Raw genomic sequence first — 24,417 nt, 5'->3', positions numbered from 1 at the left:
TGAACACACAGCACATACACATAACTAAATATACACAAGCATCAATTTTAACAATACCTGCTCATGTACTTACGAACTATAAATACAGGACAAACGACAACAACAAATCAGAACGAAAATCGACAACGCCGAAACCGGTTTGTCTCAAAACCAAATTTGACAAGGGATGACGGAAAATCGTTCCAATATACATCATTTATCTGCTCTGTCGGAAAATCAACAAAACAAAATAAGTCAGAAGGTCTCTACAAGCAACAATTTGATGATGAAACTATAATTAAGTATCATTCAATTAGTTGCGAAATTTATTGTATTTCAAAATCGATTGTTTCACGTCATAAGCAAGTGGAAATCATGTAACACAGGTTTTGTTTTTTTTTCGACAATGCAGTCTTCGGACTAAACAATTAAAATAAAATTAGAAGCGGCTCGCGAAAGCAAATTGTCATTCTGCATGAATCTGTGAGTTCCGAAATCTATTGTTTCAAAATATAAAATTATTCATCATCAGTCATTATTGCTGCATTTCCAGATATGCTGTTGTTCATCGAACGATGAATACGAGGACCGAGGGGGTTGGAGAAAGAAGGTCGTTAGCTGCGAATTCGATAAAAATACTATAATTGTTTTTGATTCAAGGAGTTGTGAAATTTCGAGTGTTTCAAAAATATGCAGTCAGAAACCAAGGCGTACCGCATAATTCAATGACTCGAAATTTATTGTGTTTCAAAATATACAAATATTAGCAATCGAAATGTGGAAAACTTGTAACAAGGTAAGTATTCTTTTTTCCAGAATAAATATCTAGTCAGCCTTGTTGTCTTTCTATGTTCGGGTTTTCGAGGTCTTATTCCTGATATCAAACTCCTAAGACAGGTAGCTGGCTGTTCACAAATGTATTTATAAGTTGCTCACATAAAATTTCGTATTGTAACGAATTTACTGCAAATTCTCTTATTTGCAACCTTCTGCTAAGTTCGAATCACTAAACTGTTGAATAAATAACTCCAATATTTAATAACGCAAAATGGCCTTTATTCAACTACTTTCAAAATAACACTTCCATTGATCGACAGATAGCGTGCTTAATCGAAACTGATTCTCGCGCCTCTACTGTTGGTGCTTTTATACTCTGTGATTTCCTCGTTGCATCTTCTAGGCGCTTCCAGAATTTACTTAGTTACTGCCATATAATTATAACTACAGATGCACGTGTATAGCTTCTCATATGCGCGTGTATTTGTGAGCGACACTTCCACAATTACAATTGCATACTTTTGGGAGCATCTCAGATAAGATATCTGCATGTGTTTGTGCATCCCTTCTCCGCTGCGTGTACGTACATATGTGTAGAAATAATGATTGATTCGTTTATGTAGATACATAATGATTTATTTATGGATGTGCATAGAAGTCACTCTTAGCATCGGCTTAGAGATGACAGTACCCCTTAGTGTTGCTAATATTCATAACACTGCCCTCCACCTAAGTCTGATCGGATCTCTCGATCTAACAGCCGCTAGCATCTCCAATTGTACCACTCTTTTACTTCGTGGTTTCCCAATTGTTTGTATGCGGTAGATGGTATCACTGATCTTCTTCACAACTTTGTATGGGCCTTCCCAACTGCACCGAAATTTGGATGGAACACCTTTCCGCCGGTGAGGGTTGTGTAACTGGTACTGACCAAATCTCCCGCCAAGAAACCTTCCGAATTATTGTTCTCATCGTACCTGCGTTTCATCTTACTACTCATTATCCTGGATCGTTCCCTCGCACTCTGTTGTTTGGCCAATAAACTACTTCGCAGAGCTTGCGCTTGACGGATTGGCTTCGCATAATCAGTATCGTTCCCACGTTTCACAACAGTGGTGCGCCCTGGCTTGAAACTACCCTCGCATTCCATCTGGGAATTTCTTTCCTTCGTTTTCGTGCGTCCCTTTGGTTTTGTCAATGCCAGTGTTTCTCTCGCAGGTACTTTTGATTTCGCTTTATTTGGCCCATTCGATCTATCAACCTTTACCGTTGACTTCCGTGGTCTTTGTCGAGTCTTCTCCACCAGTACTCGATTACTGCTGAACCCTTCCTCCAAACTAAAGTCAAGTGGTACATCCTGGTTCTCATAACGCATAACCCTGATCTGCATATCGATCTTGATGTCATGGTCAACTAAGAAGTCCACTCCCAATATGACTTCATCAACAATCTCCGCCACAATGAATTTGTGTAGAACCATGACCTTCCCAATTAAGACTTCACATATTACTTCTCCCTGGACCTGGTTATACTCGCCTGTGACCGTACGCAACCTTGCTCCAGGTAATGGCTTTACTCTCCTATTGACCAAATCGGATTGGATTTAGGAGTGAGATGCGCCCGTATCTACAGTCAGTACACGCTCCTTGTCATCCAGCTTTTCTTTGACGGCAAGACTGCTCGATTTTCTTCCAATTTGCGAGATAGATATCACAGGACATTCAACAGCTGGAGCTAGCTCTTGATCTTTACATCTGGCACGCTCTTGCTCATCTCCTCCAGCTTTGTTATTAAGACCACTCATGCTGTTGCAACCACCAGGATCAAGATCGCAATAACGTGCAATGTGACCGGGCTTCCCGCATTTGAATCATTTGATAACTCTTTCAGCGCCTCCAATATTGCGTCTACCCACTCTGGCCTTTCTACTTCCACACGGCGTGCATTGAAAACTGGCTTACACAGAAGCGCCGCTATTTCCTGAATCAGAGCTTGTGAAACCGTTTCTGCGATTGTTAGCTTTGGGTTTGCGTATGTAGCTCGCTTTGTTGCGACGTCCCGTATGCCATTTATAAAGCTCTGAATCTTTGCCCTTTCAGTGTATTCCACGGGTGCGTCCGCATTCGCTAAATGTGCCAGCCTTTCAACATCCGACGCAAACTCCTGCAAAGCCTCGTTAGATTTTTGGTAGCGGTTTTGCAATTCTATTTAGTAGATTTGTTTCCTGTGTTCGCTTCCGTGATGAGAATTTTGTTTCCTGTGCATCCAGCTTTGTTGAGATACGCTCTTCCTGTGCTTCGAGTTGTAATGTTATACGTGCCTCTTGCTCTTTTAATTGTTCTGCAATTTGTGACGCCATGTGTGTTTTCTGTTCATCCAATTGTGCTTCAATCTTCGGTGTGATGCGTGTCTCCTGCGATTCCAGTTGGGATGACATTTGTGACAACATTTCTGAAATGCGTGCCTCCTGTTTTCTGTTCTTCCAGTTGAGCTTCCATCTTGGATGTAATCTGTGTCGACATTTCTGACATACGCGACGACATTGATGTTACTGTCGATGTTTGTGCAGATATTGCAGCCAAAATCATGTTCAAGTCTGTGCTCGTAACTGTCTGTGATGCTTCGTTTTTCTATAAAATTTTTTTGTTGTCTCGTTCCCATCAGGATAAAAGACATACTCGTCCACATCACCTCTCATAGCCGTGCTTGAAGTTCGATCTTATTGCCGGTTGTATTCAATCCACGGTTCTCCAACTCCTTTTTCAGTTGCTGGATCCTCAATTCACTCAACTTTGCCATGTCCAAGTTGTATTCGAAGTCTTCGGAATTTATTCAACAATCCCTCCTCTGACACCAATTGTAACGAATTTACTGCAAATCCTCTTATTTGCAACCTTCTGCTAAGTTCGAATCACTAAACTGTTGAATAAATAACTCCAATATTAGTAATGCAAAATGGCCTTTATTCAAGTACTTTCAAAATAACACTTCTATTGCTCGACAGATAGCGTGCTTAATCGAAACTGATTCTCGCGCCTCTACTCTTGGTGCTTTTATACTCTGTGATTTCCTCGTTGCATCTTCTAGGCGCTTCCAGAATTTACTTAATTACTGCCATATAATTATAACTACAAATGCACATGTATAGCTTCTCATATGCGCGTGTATTTGTGAGCGACACCTCCACAATTACAATTGCATACTTTTGGGAGCATCTCAGATAAGATATCTGCATGTGTTTGTGCATCTCTTCTCCGCTGCGTGTACGTACATATGTGTAGACATAATGATTGATTCGTTTATGTAGATACATAATGATTGATTTATGGATGTGCATACAAGTCACTCTTAGCATCGGCTTAGAGATGACAGTACCCCTTAGTGTTGCTAATATTCGTAACAGTATGTAAACTTCCGTCATCCCTTACCATGGTTTGAAAACAAACCGGGGCTGTGCCATCTTCAGTGTTCAATTTTCTTCTGTATGGTCGTGTTTAGTCGTTCGCTTTTATAGTCTTTCATTGTATTAAACTGTAACAAAGGATAGTGGGGATAGGGCTCGGCTAGTTTTGTTCCGATGCCACCTTGTACTTGATATTTGTACTCATTTAAAAAGTATCGATGGAAAGCACTCGATACTTACTCGTATCGTATTCATTAAAAAATTAAGTAATAGTTGTGGAATTTGGGCTGCTACTTCCATATTAAGGCAACTCACTCAAACTAGCAAATACCTCGTAACCATAGAAAGCTCGGGAATCAAATGATTTTTTAAGAACCTTCATGGGTTGTCCTATTATTTATTTATCTATATCTATATATAAAAATGAATTGCTGTTCGTTAGTCTCGCTAAAACTCGAGAACGGCTGAACGGATTTATCTTATCTTGGTCTTGAATTATTCGTGGAGGTCTAGGGAAGGTTTAAAAGGTAAGAAAAATTCGAATACTTGCCGGGAAATCTATATATATAAAAATGAATTTTTGTATGTATGTCATCGATTAACTCAAAAACTACTGGACCGATTATTATGAAAATTGGTATATATATGTATTTTTCCACAGGGAAGGTTTATATAATGAGTACTTTGATACCGGGTGACTAGGGTCTCGAGATATGGGCCAAAACATGGACCCGGGTAACTCCAGGAAGTGTTTGTACAATATGGGTATCAAATGGAGGCTGTGTATGAGTACTTTGACACTGGGTATTTTTCGTACCCCTGGGTGACTAGGGTCTCGAGATATAGGCCAAAACATGGACCCGGGCACCCCTAAAACGTGTTTATAGAATATGGATATCAAATGAAAGCTGTTGATGAGTGCTTTAGTACAGGGTAGTTTTCATACATATTGGTGACTAAAGTCTCGAGATATAGGCCAAAACGTGGACCCGGGCACCCCTAGAATGTGTTTATACAGTATGGATATCAAATGAAAGCTGCTGATGAGTGCTTTAGTACAGGGTAGTTTTCATACCTATTGGTAACTAGGGTCTCGAGATATAGGCCAAAACGTGGACCCGGGTACCCCTAGAATGTGTTTATACAATATGGATATCAAATGAAAGCTGCTGATGAGTGCTTTAGTACAGGGTGGTTTTCATACCTATTGGTAACTAGAGTCTCGAGATATAGGCCAAAACGTGGACCCGGGTACCCCTAGAATGTGTTTATACAATATCAAATGAAAGCTGCTGATGAGTGCTTTAGTACAGGGTAGTTTTCATACCTATTGGTAACTAGGGTCTCGAGATATAGGCCAAAACGTGGACACGGATACCTCGAGACAATGTTTATACAATATGGATATCAAAGGAAAACTGTTGATGAGTGCTTAACTACAGGGTAGGTTTCATACCTACTGGTGACTAGGGTCTCGAGATATAGGCCAAAACGTGGACCCGGATACCCCTAGAATGTGTGTATTTTGGATATCAAATGAAAGCTGTTGCTGAGAGCTTTTAAGTAATTTTCATTGTGATATTCGATTTAGTCGCATCAACCTGGCAAAACAGATAAATATGCATGCGAATCCTAAATAAAGTCATGTATTAATAATACCCACATACCTATTTACATACGTCCTATTCGATTTGCCTGAAATTTTGTATATAAATTTGCCTATATTAGTATTTACGATGCTTTTTTTCGGGAAGTAGACCAGAGACGGACTGGGACTGGGATTAGGACTGGGACTGAGACTGAGACTCGGAGTGGGACTGGGACTGGGACTGGAACAAAATACATACCACCCTCTGAGGCTGGAAATAAGATATGAAGAAAAATGGGAAAAACTTGAGAGAAGAGAAAAGAGGGAAGGACACTGAGAAAGAGATAGAATGAGACGAAGATGGAGATAGATGAAGCGAAAAATACGGAGGGAGGAGTGAATACAAAGATTAGGAAAAAGTTTAGAGGGGCAAGGGCAGATTTGGACGGAAAAAGCTTATTAAAACGTATGCAGATATACCAAATTTAGGGCAGAACAACGTCTGCCGGGTCTGCTAGTGGTAAATAAAAAATTCGGTAAAGTCTATTGAAAATTTATGTACATTGCACACTCGTCGGTCTTACATGGAGTTGGTGGCCAAAAATACTTCCAGTAGAGATATCAACGTGAAACTTTGGTCAGGGCTTTACAAATATGTGAGAATTATTTTTTAAGAAAATACAAGGTGAGTCTATGGTGAATTTATGTATATAATGGAAAAATGTTGTTGTTATTATTTGTGATTGCTTCATTTGTATATTTTGTATTGCCCAACTTTCTAATTCAGATTACATTTAAGAATTAAAAAAAAAATCATTGAAATAGCGCAATCCGCTAGTTAGTTCGTCCGGGTATGCCGAGGTAGTGTGTTCGCCTGTCTTACCGAAGATACTAGAAACCCCTCTGTAGGTGTTTGGCAAACACTCCTTCTGTATTTCTGCAATGAAAAGCTTCTCAGAACTCACATGCATCGCACTAAGTGATTATTATTAATAAGTCTGTTTGCCGCAGACTAACAAGAGAATCAGTTCCCTTTTGGTATAACCGTCCGGCTTGGTGTAGTTGTTGTTGTTGTAGCCATACTCAACTGTAAATACTGTTGACAGATCGTGAACAAGATCGAAAAATCCCTTCAACATACACCCATTCGAAAATCTTGGAGGATGCCACGTAAACAGAACCAATAAACTATGCAACTACCTCTTTGGTGACGGTTAGGTTAGGTTGAACTGGCCGGCCCGTGAGGACCTCACATAGACTGATTGAGTACATAGTGTTCCCAGAAGTTTGTTTAACGACCAAACTGTAAACCCTTTTAAAAACGAGGACCTATGCTATAAAATAGCTTCACTCTCTTGGCAAATAATAGAAGCTTTTTAAAAAAATAAAAAAATAAATGTAAAGCGCGATAACCTCCAAAGATATTTTAGGCCGAGCTTCTCTTCCAGTTTGCGTCGTGCGCCTTTTTAATTTTTCCTATATATTGGCGGGACGGGATCTACTTGTTCAATGCCAACTCCGAACGACAACTGCAAGGCAGATGAGTTTTCACTAAGAGCTTTTCATGGCAGAAATACACTCGGAGTGCTTGCCAAACACTGCCGAGGGGCGACCCCTCTCAGAAAAATGTTCTCCTAATTGAAAAACCTTATTTCAAAAATTTTGATGTTGCTTTGCCCGGGGTGTGAACCCAGTGTATTCGGTGTGGTAGGCGGAGCACGCTACCATCACACCACGGTGACCGGTTTTTAGAACTTAAATATTAGGCTTGTTGCTTCTTGATCTGATAGCTGTATCACTCCTAATAGCTAAAGTCTTAGCCTGGCGAGTGCAGGGCACGAGCACAAAACGTGCTCGATCGTTTCCATCTCCAAACCGCTATTCCTAAGTCTTCCATGACTAAATAGCCGTAATTTGAAAGCATGTGACGCCAGAAAGCAGTGTCCGATCATAATACCCGCCATGAGTCTTGTGGTGAATTTGATTTAGTGATAAGAGTAACTTTGTTAGTCTATGACTCTGGGACCTGAACATGATCTTCGACACTTTGCAGCCCCGCGCTTGGGTCCACGCCTTTCCTGATTGGTCAATCGTGAGCAAATCCCACCTTTTCCTAATCACGCCCAATCTTATTGGGGCGTCTACGGTGCAAACGTACAAGGGGTGCGCCATTTTGAGCTAGCTCATATTTTTCACTCCCATCTATTCCCATATGTCCTGCTACCCAATATAGATGTATGTATACTTCGCCCTATTGCGATTCTTTTCAGAGACTGCTTACACTTTTGGATGTGCTATGCAAGATTATTATGGTTGACGCGGCGGCGGTTTAAGCTATTTTCTTCCAGTGTTTCTACTACTTTGGTTACGGCTACTAATTCCCCCTGAAAAGCGCTACAGTGGTAGATTGTAGGATCTATTTATTCACGAATCAGCGCAATGTACCGCAGACCCTACTCCTTCCACTACTTCGGAGCTATAGGTGTACACTTGTATCACCTCGTCTGGCATTTGGGCACTCTTGCGACAACCATCCACCTCTATTGTTTAGTCTGTTCGTTCAGTATTCGCATGGTCTGCGCTCAAGCTGGTCCGCGGTTAACGCTACATTCTTCGCCACCAGGTCTATGGGTAGAATTTGCAGAATGGCATAAACTGCAGCCGTTGAGTTTGTTTTCAGCGCTCCCGTAATGCTAAGCATTGTTAGCCTACATAGCCACCCCCCCCCCCCCCCCCCCCCCCCCCCTAGGTTTTTGAGGTAGGTTCTTTTTTGTATGGCTATCCAGCGGCCACCGTGGTGTGATGGTAGTGTGCTCCGCCTGCCATACCGTATGCCCTGGGTTCGCACCCCGGGCAAAGCAACATCAAAATTTTAGAAATAAGGTTTTTCAATTAGAAGAAAATTTTTCTAAGCGGGGTCGCCCCTCGGCAGTGTTTGGCAAGCGGTCCGAGTGTATTTCTGCCATGAAAAGCTCTCAGTGAAAACTCATCTGCCTTGCAGATGCCGTTCGGAGTCGGCATAAAACATGTAGGTCCCGTCCGGCCAATTTGTAGGGAAAATAAAGAAGAGCACGACGCAAATTGGAAGAGAAGCTCGGTCTTAGATCTCTTCGGAGGTTATCGCGCCTTACATTTTTTTTTTTTTTTTTATCCAGCAAATAGCGAGCGACGTGGTGTGATGGTAGCGTGCACCGCCTACCACACAGAAGATCCTGGGTTCACGCCCCGGACAAAGCAACATCAAAATTTTAGAAACAAGTTTTTTCAATCAGAAGAAAATTGTTCTAAGCGGAGGCAGTGCATTTATGCCATAAAAAGCTCTCAGTGAAAATTCATCTGCCTTGCAGTTGCCGTTCGGAGTTGGCACTAAACAAGTAGGTCCCGTCCCGCCAATTTGTAGGAAAAACTAAAAGGAGCACGACGCAAATCGGAAGAGAAGCTCCCGCCTTACATTTTTTTATTTTATCCACCAAATAAGGACTTCCTAGTATAGGATAGGCGTTATAATCGCTGTAAATATCCAATGAGAGAGAGAGAGGTGGATAGATTTCACGTACACCACAGCAATCTTTTATATGTATGAAGTGAGCTTCCACAACATCTTCTGTACAAAATGATTCCTAGATAGTTTTCGCTAGGTTTATCCTGCAGGGTAACCCCTCCAAGCTTAGGCCTAGTTCAATTTAGGACCTGATACCTCTTAGTAAACAAAACTATATTCTTCTATCGAATAATTAATCATCTTAAGAGAAAATCAGAGAAAGTTTATATGCAAATGTTAACACCAGTTGAAACTGTTAACTGCGGGTTAGGGGGCTTAGAATGTACCCGCGGCAGGTATGCCTGTCGTAAGAGGCGAGTAAAATATCAAATTGATTCAAAGGATTGTGTAGCGCAACCCTTTCAAGGCATAGCTTCTCCCACCCAATTGTCAACCTCACCTACCCTTGGCGAATACTGTTTCTTTAACAGCAAAGGCTCTGGAGACCCCAAGTTCCTCATGGATTTAGGGGGTTGGAGGGCGGTATGACCTAGAAGGTTTCATGTGGTCATACCAAATCGTTGCCGAGGTGGTCGGCCTAGTATTTAATCGTACTTGTTACCGGAACGTACCTGATCTTTATCCGGCAAAGGACCAACAACATCGATAACACTCCTCAAGACCTTCGGGGAGTGTCCTTATCGCCACAACGACAACATTGAAGTTGGAAGGAAAGTGGTGAATCGCAAGGCCTGTGCACACGCGAAAAAGTTGGAATCTAGCAAAAACGACTTTTTATTGTTAAATAGTCAAAATTTGAGCTACCCAGCCCTGGATCATCATCAAATCGGAACGGAAAATCGCGCCAAATTAGCGAACTACTGGGATCACTTCGACATCCTTCCGGGATCATTTCTGGATGGTTTTAGGGATCCGTCCGGGATTTCGACGGAGTCATTTTGGGACTTTTACTGGACTATGTCGAGATCATTTAGGAACGCTTCCGGGATATTTCTGGATGGTGTTCGGGATCCGTCCGAGAACTCGTCATGACATTTCGCAACTTTTTCGGTATCATTTGGGGACCCTTCAGGGATCATATCTGTGTGGTTATCTGGATCCGTCTAGGATCGCGTCCTTGTCATTTCGGAACTTTTTTGGGATTATTCCGGGATCACTTGGAGACTCTTCCGGGAGCATTTCTTTTCGGAATCCGTGCGGGATACCGTCGGGGTCATTTCGTGGCTTTTTTCGGGATCATTTGCGGATCCTATCAGGTTATCAGCTCATTTAGTTATTTTTTTACTCTATTACAAAAATAAAATACTGTAACGTATTTAGTGAAATTCCGCTTATTCCAAACCTTCTGCTAACGTTCGAATCGCTAAACTGTAGAATAAATAACTCCAATATTCAATAATGCAAAATGGTCTTTATTAGAGTACTTTGAGAGTACTTCACAATAACTCTTACTTCATAACTAATTGCGTGTTTAAATCAAACTGCTTAGTCATGCCTCAGCTGTGATGTTTTTATACTCTCGATTTCCTCGTTCACCCATTTCTCCTAAGGTCCAGTAATTTCGTGACCTTCACGCTTGTTTACCAGCTGTATACATGTATATTTGTAGTTTGTATCCATATGCGTGCGTATATGTGAGTACTACTTCGGCTGAAGATGACATGTGTTTGTGAGTATCTCTCTGCTGCCTTGTATGAATGTGTGTACATGATGATTGATTTGTTTACGTACATACGAATGGCTGCTTAGTATCGGCTTAGTGATGATAGTATCGCTTAATATTCGTCACAATACATTAGACAGAAATAATTTTTAAACAAATAACTTGATAAAAGGCTAACGTGAATAGCCCATATATTTTATTTTCTCCTTGCGAACGGGCCGCGGGTAAAGGCTAGTATTATTATTATTATTTACATTATTGTAGGTGCTAACGTTGCGTGTTAAACGGCCACGGCGTGTCATCACCATCATTTGTCTGAGTATGTGTAACATCTGTGTCTAGGTACAATTACTGTTCCGTGCCGGCTTTAGATGGATATTCTTCATTATCTGTGTGATGGTATTGGTTCATAATTTTCTACCGTCCTCGATCCTCTCTTTGCACGTCCGCGAGTTGGACGTTTAGTAGGTGCGCTGGCGCTGTCTTCGTTAGGTGCAGCCGTTGTTGGTGCTATCTTTCGTGTTCGTTTTCTAGTAATTGTAAGCGGTTGAATTTTTTGCGGCGATAGGATAGGACTTTCCTCGGTCTCGCCGTTTCAGTGTGGGCATTCTATGTTCCTTCTAGCACTCCTTGCTTTCCGCAAATTTTGCCAGCTTAAAAATATCTTTCAGCTGCCCTCTAAGAAGAGTCAGCTCCTTACTCCACCATGGGGGTTTTGTTTCCCCTTGAATCTTGTCAGAGGAAAAGCTTTGTTGTACGCAGTTGTCAGCGCCCTTAATAAGAAGTTGTTGCACTCCTCTAACTCCTCTACGGTGGTAACCTCTTTAGGCTGCCCCAGTCTTCCTTATACACATATCTGAAATTTGTACCAGTTCATTGGCCTAGGGTTTCTGAAGATTTTCAACTTCTCTAACCTCTTTAGGGTGACACTGAAGCTGATATATGCATGGTCTGAGAAGGATGGTCTATCAAAGACCCTCCATTCATACCCCCGATAGATTCTGCTCAGAACTCAATGTGATATCAAGCGCATTACTTGACGTAGGACCAACATATGTAGGCACGCTACCCCTGTGGGCCACCTGTAGACTGCTCTGTAGTATATAACAGAAAAGGGACTCATCTCTATCATTAATATCGTCCCCTCCCCATACGATGTGATGAGCATTCACATCCGCGCCTGTGACAAACCGTCCGTGCACGCTTCTTGATCCACCAGCCTTTTGAACTCTCAGGTGGGGCGCCCGCGTTATGGGCCATGCAGCAGGGTGCCAAAATAAGAAACGGTCCTTTCTTCCCCTCTATTGCGATCATCGCTAGGTCTTCGTAGCGAGAGTAAAGCTGTTACCTTACCATGACTATAGCTCTGCCTCCCGTCTTTGCGTAATTAACGCTGAATACTCGCGCACTGAGTCCAAAAACCTTTCCTCCAGATGACAGCCATGGCTCCTGTATCAGCACCACATGAAGCGAACCCTCCTAAAGAAACAGGAGGAGCTCGCTCGATGCCAATTTACTGTGTGGGAGTATTATCTGTAAGACTCACAGCGTCATTGAGTTGTTTGTCTCTCTCCTAATTGTCCGGCATTGGATTTTTTCCACTGTTTTCAGAGACTGGAGGTATCGTTATCGGCCTTTAGCTTTTTACTATTTTTGTTTCTCAAGCCATTATTGGCTTCATCTTTCTATATTACAGCTTTTAAGGTACATGGTTTCCCAGTACTTATATTTCCCTCTTCGATCCGCCTGGCAGATTTTGAGATTTAGTTCTTGCCATTTCGGCTAGTTCGCTTCCTGGTTCTGGGACTGGGGCATTGGCACTCTCCCTTCTATGTCTTAAAAGCAGGTTTGTTTTTCCTCTCGGGGCTTCTTCCTCTTCAATGGCGTTGCAAAATTGAGGGTTGCTCACAGCAAAGTTTTTTTCAGAGAACTGTCTTCGACATTCTTCCACTTTCTCACGGGCCCAAGCCAAGCGATCGCTATCATCATTAGTTGGGCCAACCACTGAACCCAAGCGCTGCATAATTCTTTGAAATTATCTTGGTCTTACGAGTACCTGGTCAACAAGACGGGCTCAGCGGCCTAATGTTGAAAATGGAGATAAAAACCACAACACCGCCCCTTGCTGTGGTAAGGCCGACATTACTTCTCGAGAAGACTCCGTTCAAATACAGCCGAAAATAACCCCTGGCTTCAAATCATCCAATACTCAGGGTCCGCATAATACCCTGGATTAGGAGGTTGGCAGTTCTTGGTCACCGACATCACGCCACCCTCCTCCCACCCATAGTCAGGCGCTATTGAGTTCGGCTAAGCCCTCACACCTACGACAAGGTGCCTGCTATAGTTAAGGAGTGAAGTTTCGTAAAGAGTAGTAAATGTATTCGTTGTAACCAAGACGTTCACTGCTTATATCTTTTTCTGAAACTTGTATGAGTTCTTTGAATTAGATCAGGGTCCCTATCTTGTTCTACATTGAATCGAAAATCATTTTTTGAATAACAATAACTCAAAAATGGTAAATCGAACAAATAACATGGTGAACTAGTCACCACAACACGATGACTTATTAGATTAACAATTTGTTACTAATTCCATAGTTTCCCATAATTTTATTGATCTTTTGAATCAAAATCATTTTCGATTCATGTGAAATGGGGTTACCTGAAATGACAGCCCTGGATCTGTAAAAATCCCGAGTCGCTTACATAGAGTTGGGTACATAAAAATTGCTACAGTGGTCGTATGGAACGATACTGCTCCAGCTTTTCAAAGTTTTTTCTTCACAAACAAATTTTAAAAGCAGCAAATACTTCCAACATCTTTTGATATTTGCCTCTATTTCAAGCGATTTATCTAGTTTTGAAAGAAATTTATTATTTATTGGTGATCTGCTAGGCTTGGCTCAGCTATGTACTTAAACCAAAAACCAATTGCTTAACTGCGGTATGGTTATCACTAAGGCGTTATGATATGGCGTCAATAATAGAATACATTGATTTCCATAAGGTTGATTGCATTAGTTGTTTTGTACAGAGTTTGCCAGGGCCATAAAGTACTTATTACGCAATTTTCTTTTTATCTCATGTTCTATTAACTAAAGAGGGAACTTTAAAACTAAGAATAAAGTTTGATCTCACAACCTAAGGCATTTGCATGTGTCACACTTTCATTGCAAACAAAAAAAAATATTTTTTTTTAAATCGCAATTATAAGCATTTATTTATACATATGTATTTAGATAACATAAAAAGATTTTTCGTCATTTCAACTGCTGATTGAAATATCACCACATCTCAGCTACCGTTTCGAAAAAGCTCTTATCTTAACATAAATTGACGTGAGCTGCAGCGTTTATGGAAAAAGAGTTCTGCGTTCAGCCGAGCTAGGATTGTTTTCCATTTATCGCTTCATCTAAAAAGGCTTGAACGTCTACATTATCTAAGACTGTAAAAACACTCGGATACTGGGGGTTCGCACAACCCTGATTAAATGATACCACCGCACAAAGTAGTCCATACGCAACGCCCGGTGCCCCAGTGTCTTTAACGCACACATCAGTTGTACCACGAGCAGCACAAATCATTGATTGTGTAATAGTCCTTCCTGCCGTACGATAACGTCTCACACAATCATTATATGGTAATGAAGATAAGATAGTAGTTTGAAGTATAGTTGAAGTCCTCCCATTTTCTGCAGTTGTCCAACCCCATCCACTAACTTGCAAATGTACGCGGTTTTGAAATGAACAACCCGAATACGGTATTGTTCCTACTGTTGGACCCTCTTTAAACAATCCACGCACTTTCATCACAGCAATATCCATATGTTTTGTATCGTAATCATAATTACGTGGATAAAATACACGCTCCACACCGCGACTTTGACCATTTTGGTGCCTACAACTTAAATCACTTACACCAGCTATAACAGTGAAGCGGTCCACATCTAAATATTTAACGCAATTTGCAGCTGTAATCACCTTCTGCATAGTGACTAATGAACCCACGCAATGATTTATATCGTAAAAACGTATAGATACCAAATAAGGGCTCTTCTCTATCCTCCAAGCACCGCCATCTATTATGCGATATTCCGTATTCGTATGAGCCAAAAGGCAGGTAAGTATGACAACCAAGAGCGCGAAATCCATGTGTGAATGCATTCTAGTTTACGACTATTTCCACCGCTATTTAAGTATAAAGTACACCAAGATAAATTTTGTGGACGCTATTTATACATAATTGGGTCGTGTGAATGAAAAACAAACATATACGTGTACTTCTAGATTCCAGGAATTTGAACAATAAAAACACTTCTACATTTGAATTAAAGCAATTTATAAAATGAGAAATTTTTATTTATTTTTTCACTCAATTCATTTAACCTTGTGTAAATTTTTGGTTAGAAGTGCCTAATTAAAATTTCAATGCCTTTAATGATGACAATATTCATACAGCTTTTTAAAATGACATTTATATAGAAATTTCTTATTATATTAGCTTTATATTCTAATTAGTTTCATTTGTTTCCAAACTGCTAATATGTTCTATCGTATACTGCCACATAACCATAGATTGGAGCAGTGCAAAAAATTTTGAATAACAACACTGCTCGAACTTATGTGGGATGACATAATCAAGATCTTGTTCAAAGTGTTAATGAGACCTTAATTTGAAGTGGATTTAAGCTTCTTTCCATCTTTCTTATGTTCGTAAAATTGATGTGTTTTATACTCTATAGGAATTTGGAAAATGAGTTCACGTCGCCTCAAATAAAACAAGATAATATGTTGATCTTTAACAATTAGATTAGTTGAATAACGGTTGTAAATAATTACATGAAGGAATCGACAAAGATATAGACTTCCGTATATATAAATTTTTGAAATTCGATACACTAGCTAATTTGAGCCCGGAATGGATTGGTATTCAGATTGGCCGAAATCGAGCAATAACAGAGCTTCCTTATTCGATATGGAAAGTTTCCAAAAAATTGGACCATTTACAAATTGCATTTAAAAATACTGTTAAAGTGGTAAAACTTGCCGAGTAGATTAACTTTATGATTAAGTCGTGAAAATTTAGTAAAAGGAACATGGGCGGAGTGTCGCAGACATTTAGTAGCGATATCATCCACCCCAGCTTGCGACGCCATCGCCCTTTCCTCTTCATCCTTACTTTGTTTTAAAGTTTTTAAATTCATCTTGGTCGTACGACCAGCTGTCCGACAAAGCGGGCTCGGTGGTCTAATTATAAAAATGGGGATAAAAACCGTCCGCCGTCTGCTCAAACGCAAATTCTACACCATTTTAAGAGCTAGAAGCTTCAAGTTTCATCAAATAGTTACGCTTACGTCGTATATTGTTGAAATAAACGATTCATGGTCATAGATTTTTCATGCAGACCACAAAAAACATGAATCTTTGCATCCTCACACAAAGTACCTACCTATTTTTATACTCAGCTGAGCAGAGCTCACAGAGTATATTAATTTTGTTCGCATAACGGTAATCCGTAACGGCATAAACTAATCGAGATAGATATAGACTTCTATATATCAATATGATCTGGGTGAAAAAAAATTCATTTAGCCATGTCCGCCCGTCCGTCCGTCTGTCCGTTAACAAGATAACTTGAGTAAATTTTGAGATATATTGATGAAATTTGGTATATAGGTTCCTGGGCACTCATCCCAGATCGCTATTTAAAATAAATGAAATCGGACTATAACCACGCCCACTTTTTCGATATCGAAAATTTCGAAAAACATAAAAAGTGCGATAATTCATTACCAAAGACGAACAAAGCGATGAAACTTGGTAGGTGGTTGACCTTATGACGCAGAATAGAACAATGGGCGTGGCACCGCCCACTTTTAAAAGAAGGTAATTTAAAAGTTTTGTAAGCTGTAATTTGGCAGTCGTTGAAGATATCGTGATGAAATTTGGCAGGAAAATTACTCCTATTACTATATGTATGCTAAATAAAAATGAGCAAAATCGGATGACGAACACGCCCACTTGAAAAAAAATTTTTTAAAGTCAAATTTTAGCAAAACAATGAATATCTTTGCAGTATATAAGTAAATTATGTCAGCATTCAACTCCAGTAATGATATGGTGCAACAAAATACAAAAAGAAAAGAAAATTTCGTGGTGGCTCCGTCTTTTTTATTTAATTTGTCTAGAATACTTTTAATGCCATAAGCCAAACAAAAATTTACCAATCCTTGTAAGGGCATAGCCTCTATGACGGTAACTGTATTCTGTGAAAATGGGTAAAATCGGTTGAAGCCACGCCCAGTTATTATACGCAGCCGACCGTCTGTCCTTCCGCTCGGCCTGTTAACACGATAACTTGAGCAAAAATCGATATATCTTTACTAAACTTAGTTCACGTACTTATCTGAACTCGCTTTATCTTTGTATAAAAAATGACCGAAATCCGACTGTGACCACGCCCACTTTTTCGATATCGAAAATTTCGAAAAATGGTAAAAATGCCATAATTACATACCAAATATGAAAAAAGGGATGAAACATTGTAATTGGAGTGGTTTATTGACGCAAAATATAACTTTAGAAAAAACTTTGTAAAATGGGTGTTACACCTACCATATTAAGTAGAAGAAAATGAAAAAGTTCTGCAGGGCGAAATCAAAGGCCCTTGGAATCTTGCAGCAATACTGTTCGTGGTATTACATATATAAATAAATTAGCGGTACCCGACAGATGATGTTCTGGGTCACCCTGGTCCACTTTTATGGCGATATCTCGAAAAGGCGTCCACATATAGAACTAAGGATCACTCCCTTTTAAAATAATCTTTAATACCTTCCATTTGATACCCATATCGTACAAACACATTCCAGGGTTACCCTAGTTCATTTTCCTACTTGGTGATTTTCCCTTATTTTGTCTCCAAAGCTCTCAGCTGAGTATGTAATGTTAGGTTACACCCGAACTTAGCCTTCCTTACTTGTTTATTTTATATTTATCTTAAACATCGCTTAGGTATGTACATCTGTTCACTATATATTTCTTATACAGCAGATTATTTGGATATTACGAATGGGACAAGATTGTTGTTCAGCCCCATTCATGAAAGGTACAGTCACGTCCTTACTTGTTTAAACGACACCAAGATCAATTTTGTGGACGCTATTCATACATAATTGGGTCGTGTGAATGAAAAACAAACATATATGTATGTACGTGTACTTCTCGATTCCAGGAATTTGAACAATAAAACACTTGAACACATTTGAATTAAAGCAATTTATAAAATGGAAAAAAATTTTTTTTGACTTAACCCATTTCACCTTGAGTAAATTTTTGGTAAGAAGTGCCCAAATAAAATTTCAATGCCCTTAATGATGACATATACAAAATATTTATACGTCTAATCTGCATACGAACCACGGAGAACACGGTTTAGCCATATATATATAAAAATCAAATTCTGTGTGTGTGTGTTCGCTATGGAAACGTATTTCCCACACATCAATCATCACCAAATTTTGGTTATGGGTTCCTTCGATCAACGGGAAGGTTTTAGGCTAAAAATAATTTCGATATATAAAAGGGGCGTGGCACCTCCCATACAATTGAAATCTTTGATACTGCATACCTTTGAAGGTATACATGCCAGAACATTGGAATTCAGTAAGGAGTTATTTGAGGTCAATCCTTAACACCACCAAGAAAATATGGAATTGGAAAAAAGGGGGCGTGGAACCTCCCGTACAAATGGAATGTATTATACTGCATATATCTGGATGTCGTAATGGTAGGATAATTAAAAATGGTAAGGAGCTATGTGACGTTAATTCCTAAAACCTCCAGTAAAATGTGGAATGGGGAAAAACTATGGCTGCCGTACAAACTTAAGTTATTTTAACACCTAAAGTTTGACTGCATTGTTGAGTTTAGCTTTATGCCTTTTGGACGTTTAGTAATCTGCCGCTATTCTTCTATAAAAATCAAATTCTGTGTGTGTGTTCCCTATGAAAACGTGTTTGCTATACTTCGATCATCACCAAATTTTGGCTCGAGGTTCCTTCGATCAAGACGAAAGTTTTTCATATTTCAGAATTAAGAATTTTAAATTTAAATATTTTTGTTTTTTGGCTATGCGAAAGAACTATCTTAGCTCCCAAAAATGATCATGTTAACAAAATCAATGATCGCTTTCAAAATCAATTTCCTGGTGAAGTGACGAAATATAAATCGATCGACACAGTTACAGATGAAGATAAAATTTTGAATTATCCAAATGAATTTCTATACTCCTTAGAACCAAAAGGAATGCCTGCGCATATATCAACTTTGAAAATTGGCTCACCAGTCATGCTTCTTCGGAATGTAATCAAAGCAACAATCATCAGCGGTAAAAGCAATACAATAATATAAAATAAGATACAATTAGATACAAGAATAAAATGTTTTAACAGAAAATTTCACCAAATATGCGTACAAAATTCAATTCAATTTACAGAACAATAAATTAAATTATCAACAAACAAAACAGAAAAAATAACGCAACATCCATTCGATCTCGGACGTTACAACGTGCGCCTGGCAAAGCTAGTTATTATATATTTACTAATCATGAAAACTTTGTACCAACTATATTTAATTTCGAATAAAGGAGATGAACGTGAAGAATGTAAAAATATAATAAACATTTTAGAGAGTTATGATTTCTTAGTGCTTGTCACATTTTTTCTTTACTATTTGAAATCATTAACCTTGTTTCTAAAGTTCTACAGCATGAAAATAATGACTTACAAAAATACTTTAAGTAATCTTTTGAATAGACTGGAAATAAAAGAAGAAAAATAACGAAGCCGTTTTTTGACGAGTTGTCACAAGATGTGAGAATTTCAGACCCAGAATCTTATTTCAGAGTCAATGTTTACTATTGCTGTTTAGATACATTAATTTCACAAACTAAACAAAGATTTCAGAGCTTTCGCAGCCTGAGTAATATTTTCGAAATATAACAACCGCAGAAACTCCTGTGTTCCTCAAACGAAGAGTTATTAAACGCTTCCGGAAAACTGTCTGCTAAATACAGTAATGACATCTGAGTTAACCTGACCAATTAAAGACTATTAGAACATGCTTAAAATCAGCAATCCAAAAAATTCACTCAATTAAGGAACTAATTCAATAATTACTCATAGAATTCAATAGTCTTTCATCCAGTTCTCCGGAGGTAATAACAGCATGCTTTTTATTTATGACCCTTCCGGCTACAACAGCAACTGCTGAAAGAAGTTTTTCTAAATTAAAACTTATAAAAAATTGCTTAAGTACTTCAATGGGACAGGAACGCCTCTCGGACCTGTCACTATTGTCTATAGAGGAAGAAACTTTAGAAAAACTTAAGTCATCATCAAATATAGATGATTTAATAAATCAGTTTGCTGAAAAAAGGCAAGGAGAGTGAACATTTAATTTGAATTGTTTCTTATGTTTTTATTAAATAGTGATACATAGGTATAATAGGCTAGATGACTACTTTTTTTTTTTACCAAAATTTAAAGCTATTTTGCATAACTAAAATGAGACAGTATTTTTTTTAAATATATTTAAAGATAACGAAGGTATGGACGTTTTAAATCACTGTTAGAAAGATACTGTTATTATTAGAGTGATGGCGTTACTATCATATAAACCCACATAAATCTTGTGCACTTTTCAATTATTTTGTATGAGGATATGTGATCGTGACGTCACAGTCCGTTTTTCCAGAAAGGGATAAAAAATCAATAAAAGTAAACTTTGTAAGGATATAACTAACTTTGCTATTTTACACTCGAATTTAATAACAATAAATGATTTTGGACAAATTATGAAAGATATTTTCACATTTAAGTCAGTATTTTATTAAATTCAGTGTACGGAGACACGCCTATTATGTATGAGGAATAAATATTCATTGTAATTTTAAGATTTTTCTTTTGGGAAATCTGTACCCTTCCTGAGGGCCCCCAAATAAGTTTTTATATGGTGCCCCGCAAAGGCACGCTACGCCACTGGTAAATTATTGTGTTTTATACGGCTTCTATAGGAATTAAAAAATGAGTTTGTGTCGCCTCAAATGAAACAAGAGAATGTGGGGTCCCAACCACGATAAAAGTAGCTTTTTAGCTATTAGATTAGTTGAATAACGGTTGTAGATAATGACATGAAGGAATCGAGAAAGATATAGACTTCTTTATATCACAATTTTTGAAATTCGATACACTAGCTTATTTGAGCCCGTAATGGATTGGTACTCAAATTGGGCGAAAACGAGCAATAACAGAGCTTCCTCATACGATATCGAAAGTTTTCAAAAAATTGGACCACTGACACACTGCATTTAAAAATACTGTTAAAGTGGTAAAACTAGGAGGGTGGAGCCGTGTGTAGAAGTCCACGAAAGTGGGGAAAACTTCTGATCGCTATTCATCTGGAAATGGCCAGAGCGATTCTTTTGCATGCGGTTCAAGCAGCTCACTACCTCCAGTCGCTTGCGGCCAAGTATCCTCTGGGTAGCTAATGTGAAAAGGCGACAACCTGTTTAGGCCACTCTGACATAATCGGTTTAAGGGCTAGCCAGCGGATCTTTCATCAGCAGCGTCTGTCCACCACGATGTGCGGCTGCAAGAGGGCGTCTGTCTTGGATCAAGCGGCTCGCTATATAAACGTACAAGTAATATTCTCACCCCCGCTGAGCGGGTTGTGCGCTGGGCTTGGAATCCGCCACGTCAAACCACACTCAAATGAAAAACAATAACAAGGCTCGGGTCCAGGTTGGCAGAGAGAAGGTCGTGATAGATTTTTGTCACTATTTGAGCTTAAAAAAAGTTGTTGCAAATCTACGTGCATCTCAAAGAAATTTTACGGAGTTTGTCACTGATGAGGCCATTCTTGAATTGAAAACTAAGTCAAATATGTTTTATATTATATTGTGCGTTACGTAGCTCAAATTTTTTGATCAAACATTGCACTGTCACCGAGTTTTAAACTATATTTCAGGATTCAAGTTAGTTAAAAGTCGATTGAAAGATTCCCAAATTAAAATTAATTTTCCTAATTTCTCGATCCCTGCGCCACCTAGCGGAATTTTTTTGATAAAGTATTGCATTGTCACCGGGTTCTGACTTACGGCTCATGTTTCATATCACAAGCTCACCGGGAAGTTACCCAAAAATAGATTGCAAGATTCTCCTCGTTTTTCAAGGATTTGTAGTTATCTCATTTAGCGCGCCACCTAGCGGAATTTTGTTTTCTGTAAATTGTATTGTCACCGGGTCTCCAACTGTGTGCTAGGTTACAAGTTTCTAGGTGACCGGGAAGTTAGTTAAAAATGAATTGAAAGATTCCCAAATTAAAATTAATTTTCCTAATATCTCGATCTATGCGCCACCTAGCGGCAGTTTTTTGATCAAGTGTTGCATTGTCACCGGGTTCTGGCCCACGGCCCAAGTTTTAAGTCTCTAGCTCATCGGCAAGTTACTCAAAAATCGATCGCAAGATTCTCCTCGTTTTTCAGGGGTTCGTAGTTATCTGAACTAGCAAGCCACCTAGCGAAACTTTGTTTTCTATAATTTGTATTGTAACCGGGTCTCGAACTATATGCTAAGTTACAAGTCTCTAGGTAACCGGGAAGTTAGTTAAAAATGGATTGAAAGATTCCCAATTTAAAATAAATTTTCCTAATATCTCAATCCATGCGCCACCTAGCAGAATTTTTTTGATAAAATATTGCATTGTCACCGGGTTCTCACTTACGGCTCAAGTTTCATATCTCCAGCTCACCGGGAAGTTACTCAAAAATCGATTGCAAGATTCCCTGCGTTTTTTCTGGGATTTTCGTTTATCTCGATTCGTCTGCCACCTGGCGGCGTTTTGTTTTCCACGAATTGTAGTGCCATCGACTCGAAAACTATGTGCTAAGTTTCAATTCTGCGGATCAGCGAGAAGTTAGTTAAAAGTCGATCGCAAAATTTCCATTTTAAAATTAATTTTCTGTATATCTCGATCCGTGCGCCACCTAGCGGATTTTTTCCACTTGCATTGTAATCTCTCTCAGAACTGAACTATGTTCTAAGTATCAAGTGTATAGCTCAGCGGGAAGTTACCGAAAAAGACTTTTCCGTGGGTCAAAAATTCGTATGGAAATGAGAGACAAACATGAAAGGGATTTAATATAAAGGTAAAAATAAAAAAATAAAAAAACACTTCTACATGTGCTTTGCACACAGAGTATATTAACTTTGATTGGATAACGGTTGGTTGTATAGGCATAAAGGAATCGAGATAGATATAGACTTCCATATACTAAAATCATCAGTATCGAAAAAAAATTTGATTGAGCCATGTCCGTCTGTCTGTCCGTCAGTCCGTTAACACGATAACTTGAGTAAGTATTGAGGTATCTTTACCAAATTTGGTACACGAGCTTATCTGGACCCAGAATAGATTGTTATTGAAAATGAGCGAAACCACGCCCACTTTTTACAAATATAACATTTTGGAAAACATAAAAACGTCATATATTATTGAAATAAAACAGTCATGGTCATAGTTCTTTCATGCGGACCACAAAAAACGTGAAACTTTGCTTCCTCACACAAAGTACCTACCTATTTTTTTATTTTATAATTATCTTAAAAATCGCTTAGGTATGTACATCTGTTCACTATATATTTCTTATCTTATACAGCAGATTATTTGGAAATTACGAATGGGACAAGATTATTGTTCAGCCCCATTCATGAAAGGTACAGGCCCGTCCTTACTTGTTAAGTATAAACGACACCAAGATCAATTTTGTGGACTCTATTTATACATAATTGAGTCGTGTGAATAAAAAACAAGCATATACGTGTACTTCTAGATTCCAGGAATTTGAAAAATAAAAACACTTCTACATTTGATTTAAAGAAATTCGTAGAACGGAAATTTTATATTTTTTCACTCAACCCATTTAACCTTGACTAAATTTTTGGTTAGAAGTGCGTAATTAAAATTTCAATGCCCTCAATGATGACACAATATTTATACAGCTTTTTGAAATGACATTTATATATGTATGTATGTAGAAATTTCTTATTATATTAGCTTTATATTTCAATTAGCTTCATCTGTTTCCAAACTGCTAATATGCTCTATCGTATGCTGCCACATAACCATAGTTGGGAGCATTGCAATAAATTTTGAGTAACAACACTGCTCGAACTTAAGTGGGATGACATAATCAAGACCTTGTTCAAAGTGTTAATGAGACCTTAATTTGTAATGGATTAAAGCATCTTTCTTATGTTAGTAAAATTAATGTGTTTTGGCTGCCATAAGAATTTGGAAAATGAGTTTACGTCGCCTCAAATAAAAGAAACTTGCTCCTGGGAACCCTTTGAGGTTGCAAGAGAATGTAGGTCCCAACCACGATAAAAGTAGCTTTGAAACTATAAATGAAACCTTTTTACTGTAAGTGCATATATTAGCC

The 24,417-nt window shown here is 38.8% G+C and overlaps 1 protein-coding gene across 1 annotated transcript; it reads right to left on the bottom strand.

The window, feature by feature from the left end:
* Positions 1-14,103: 14,103 nt before the first annotated feature.
* Positions 14,104-15,104, bottom strand: LOC137247130 (trypsin delta-like). Its single transcript, XM_067778207.1, has one exon. The coding sequence runs from the start codon at positions 15,075-15,077 to the stop codon at positions 14,298-14,300; it is 780 nt and encodes a 259-aa protein (XP_067634308.1). The 5' UTR covers positions 15,078-15,104; the 3' UTR covers positions 14,104-14,297.
* Between the last annotated feature and the right edge of the window lie 9,313 nt (positions 15,105-24,417).

The sequence above is a fragment of the Eurosta solidaginis genome, chromosome 3 (assembly GCF_040869045.1).
Source record: "Eurosta solidaginis isolate ZX-2024a chromosome 3, ASM4086904v1, whole genome shotgun sequence".
Classification (NCBI taxonomy): domain Eukaryota; kingdom Metazoa; phylum Arthropoda; class Insecta; order Diptera; family Tephritidae; genus Eurosta; species Eurosta solidaginis.
The sequence above is the reverse complement of the archived record's forward strand: the minus strand, read 5'-3'. Positions and strand labels throughout refer to the sequence as shown.

Bases quoted from the DNA above. Each gene is read 5' to 3' on its own strand.
- LOC137247130 (XM_067778207.1), bottom strand. From the start codon at position 15,077: ATGCATTCACACATGGATTTCGCGCTCTTGGTTGTCATACTTACCTGC.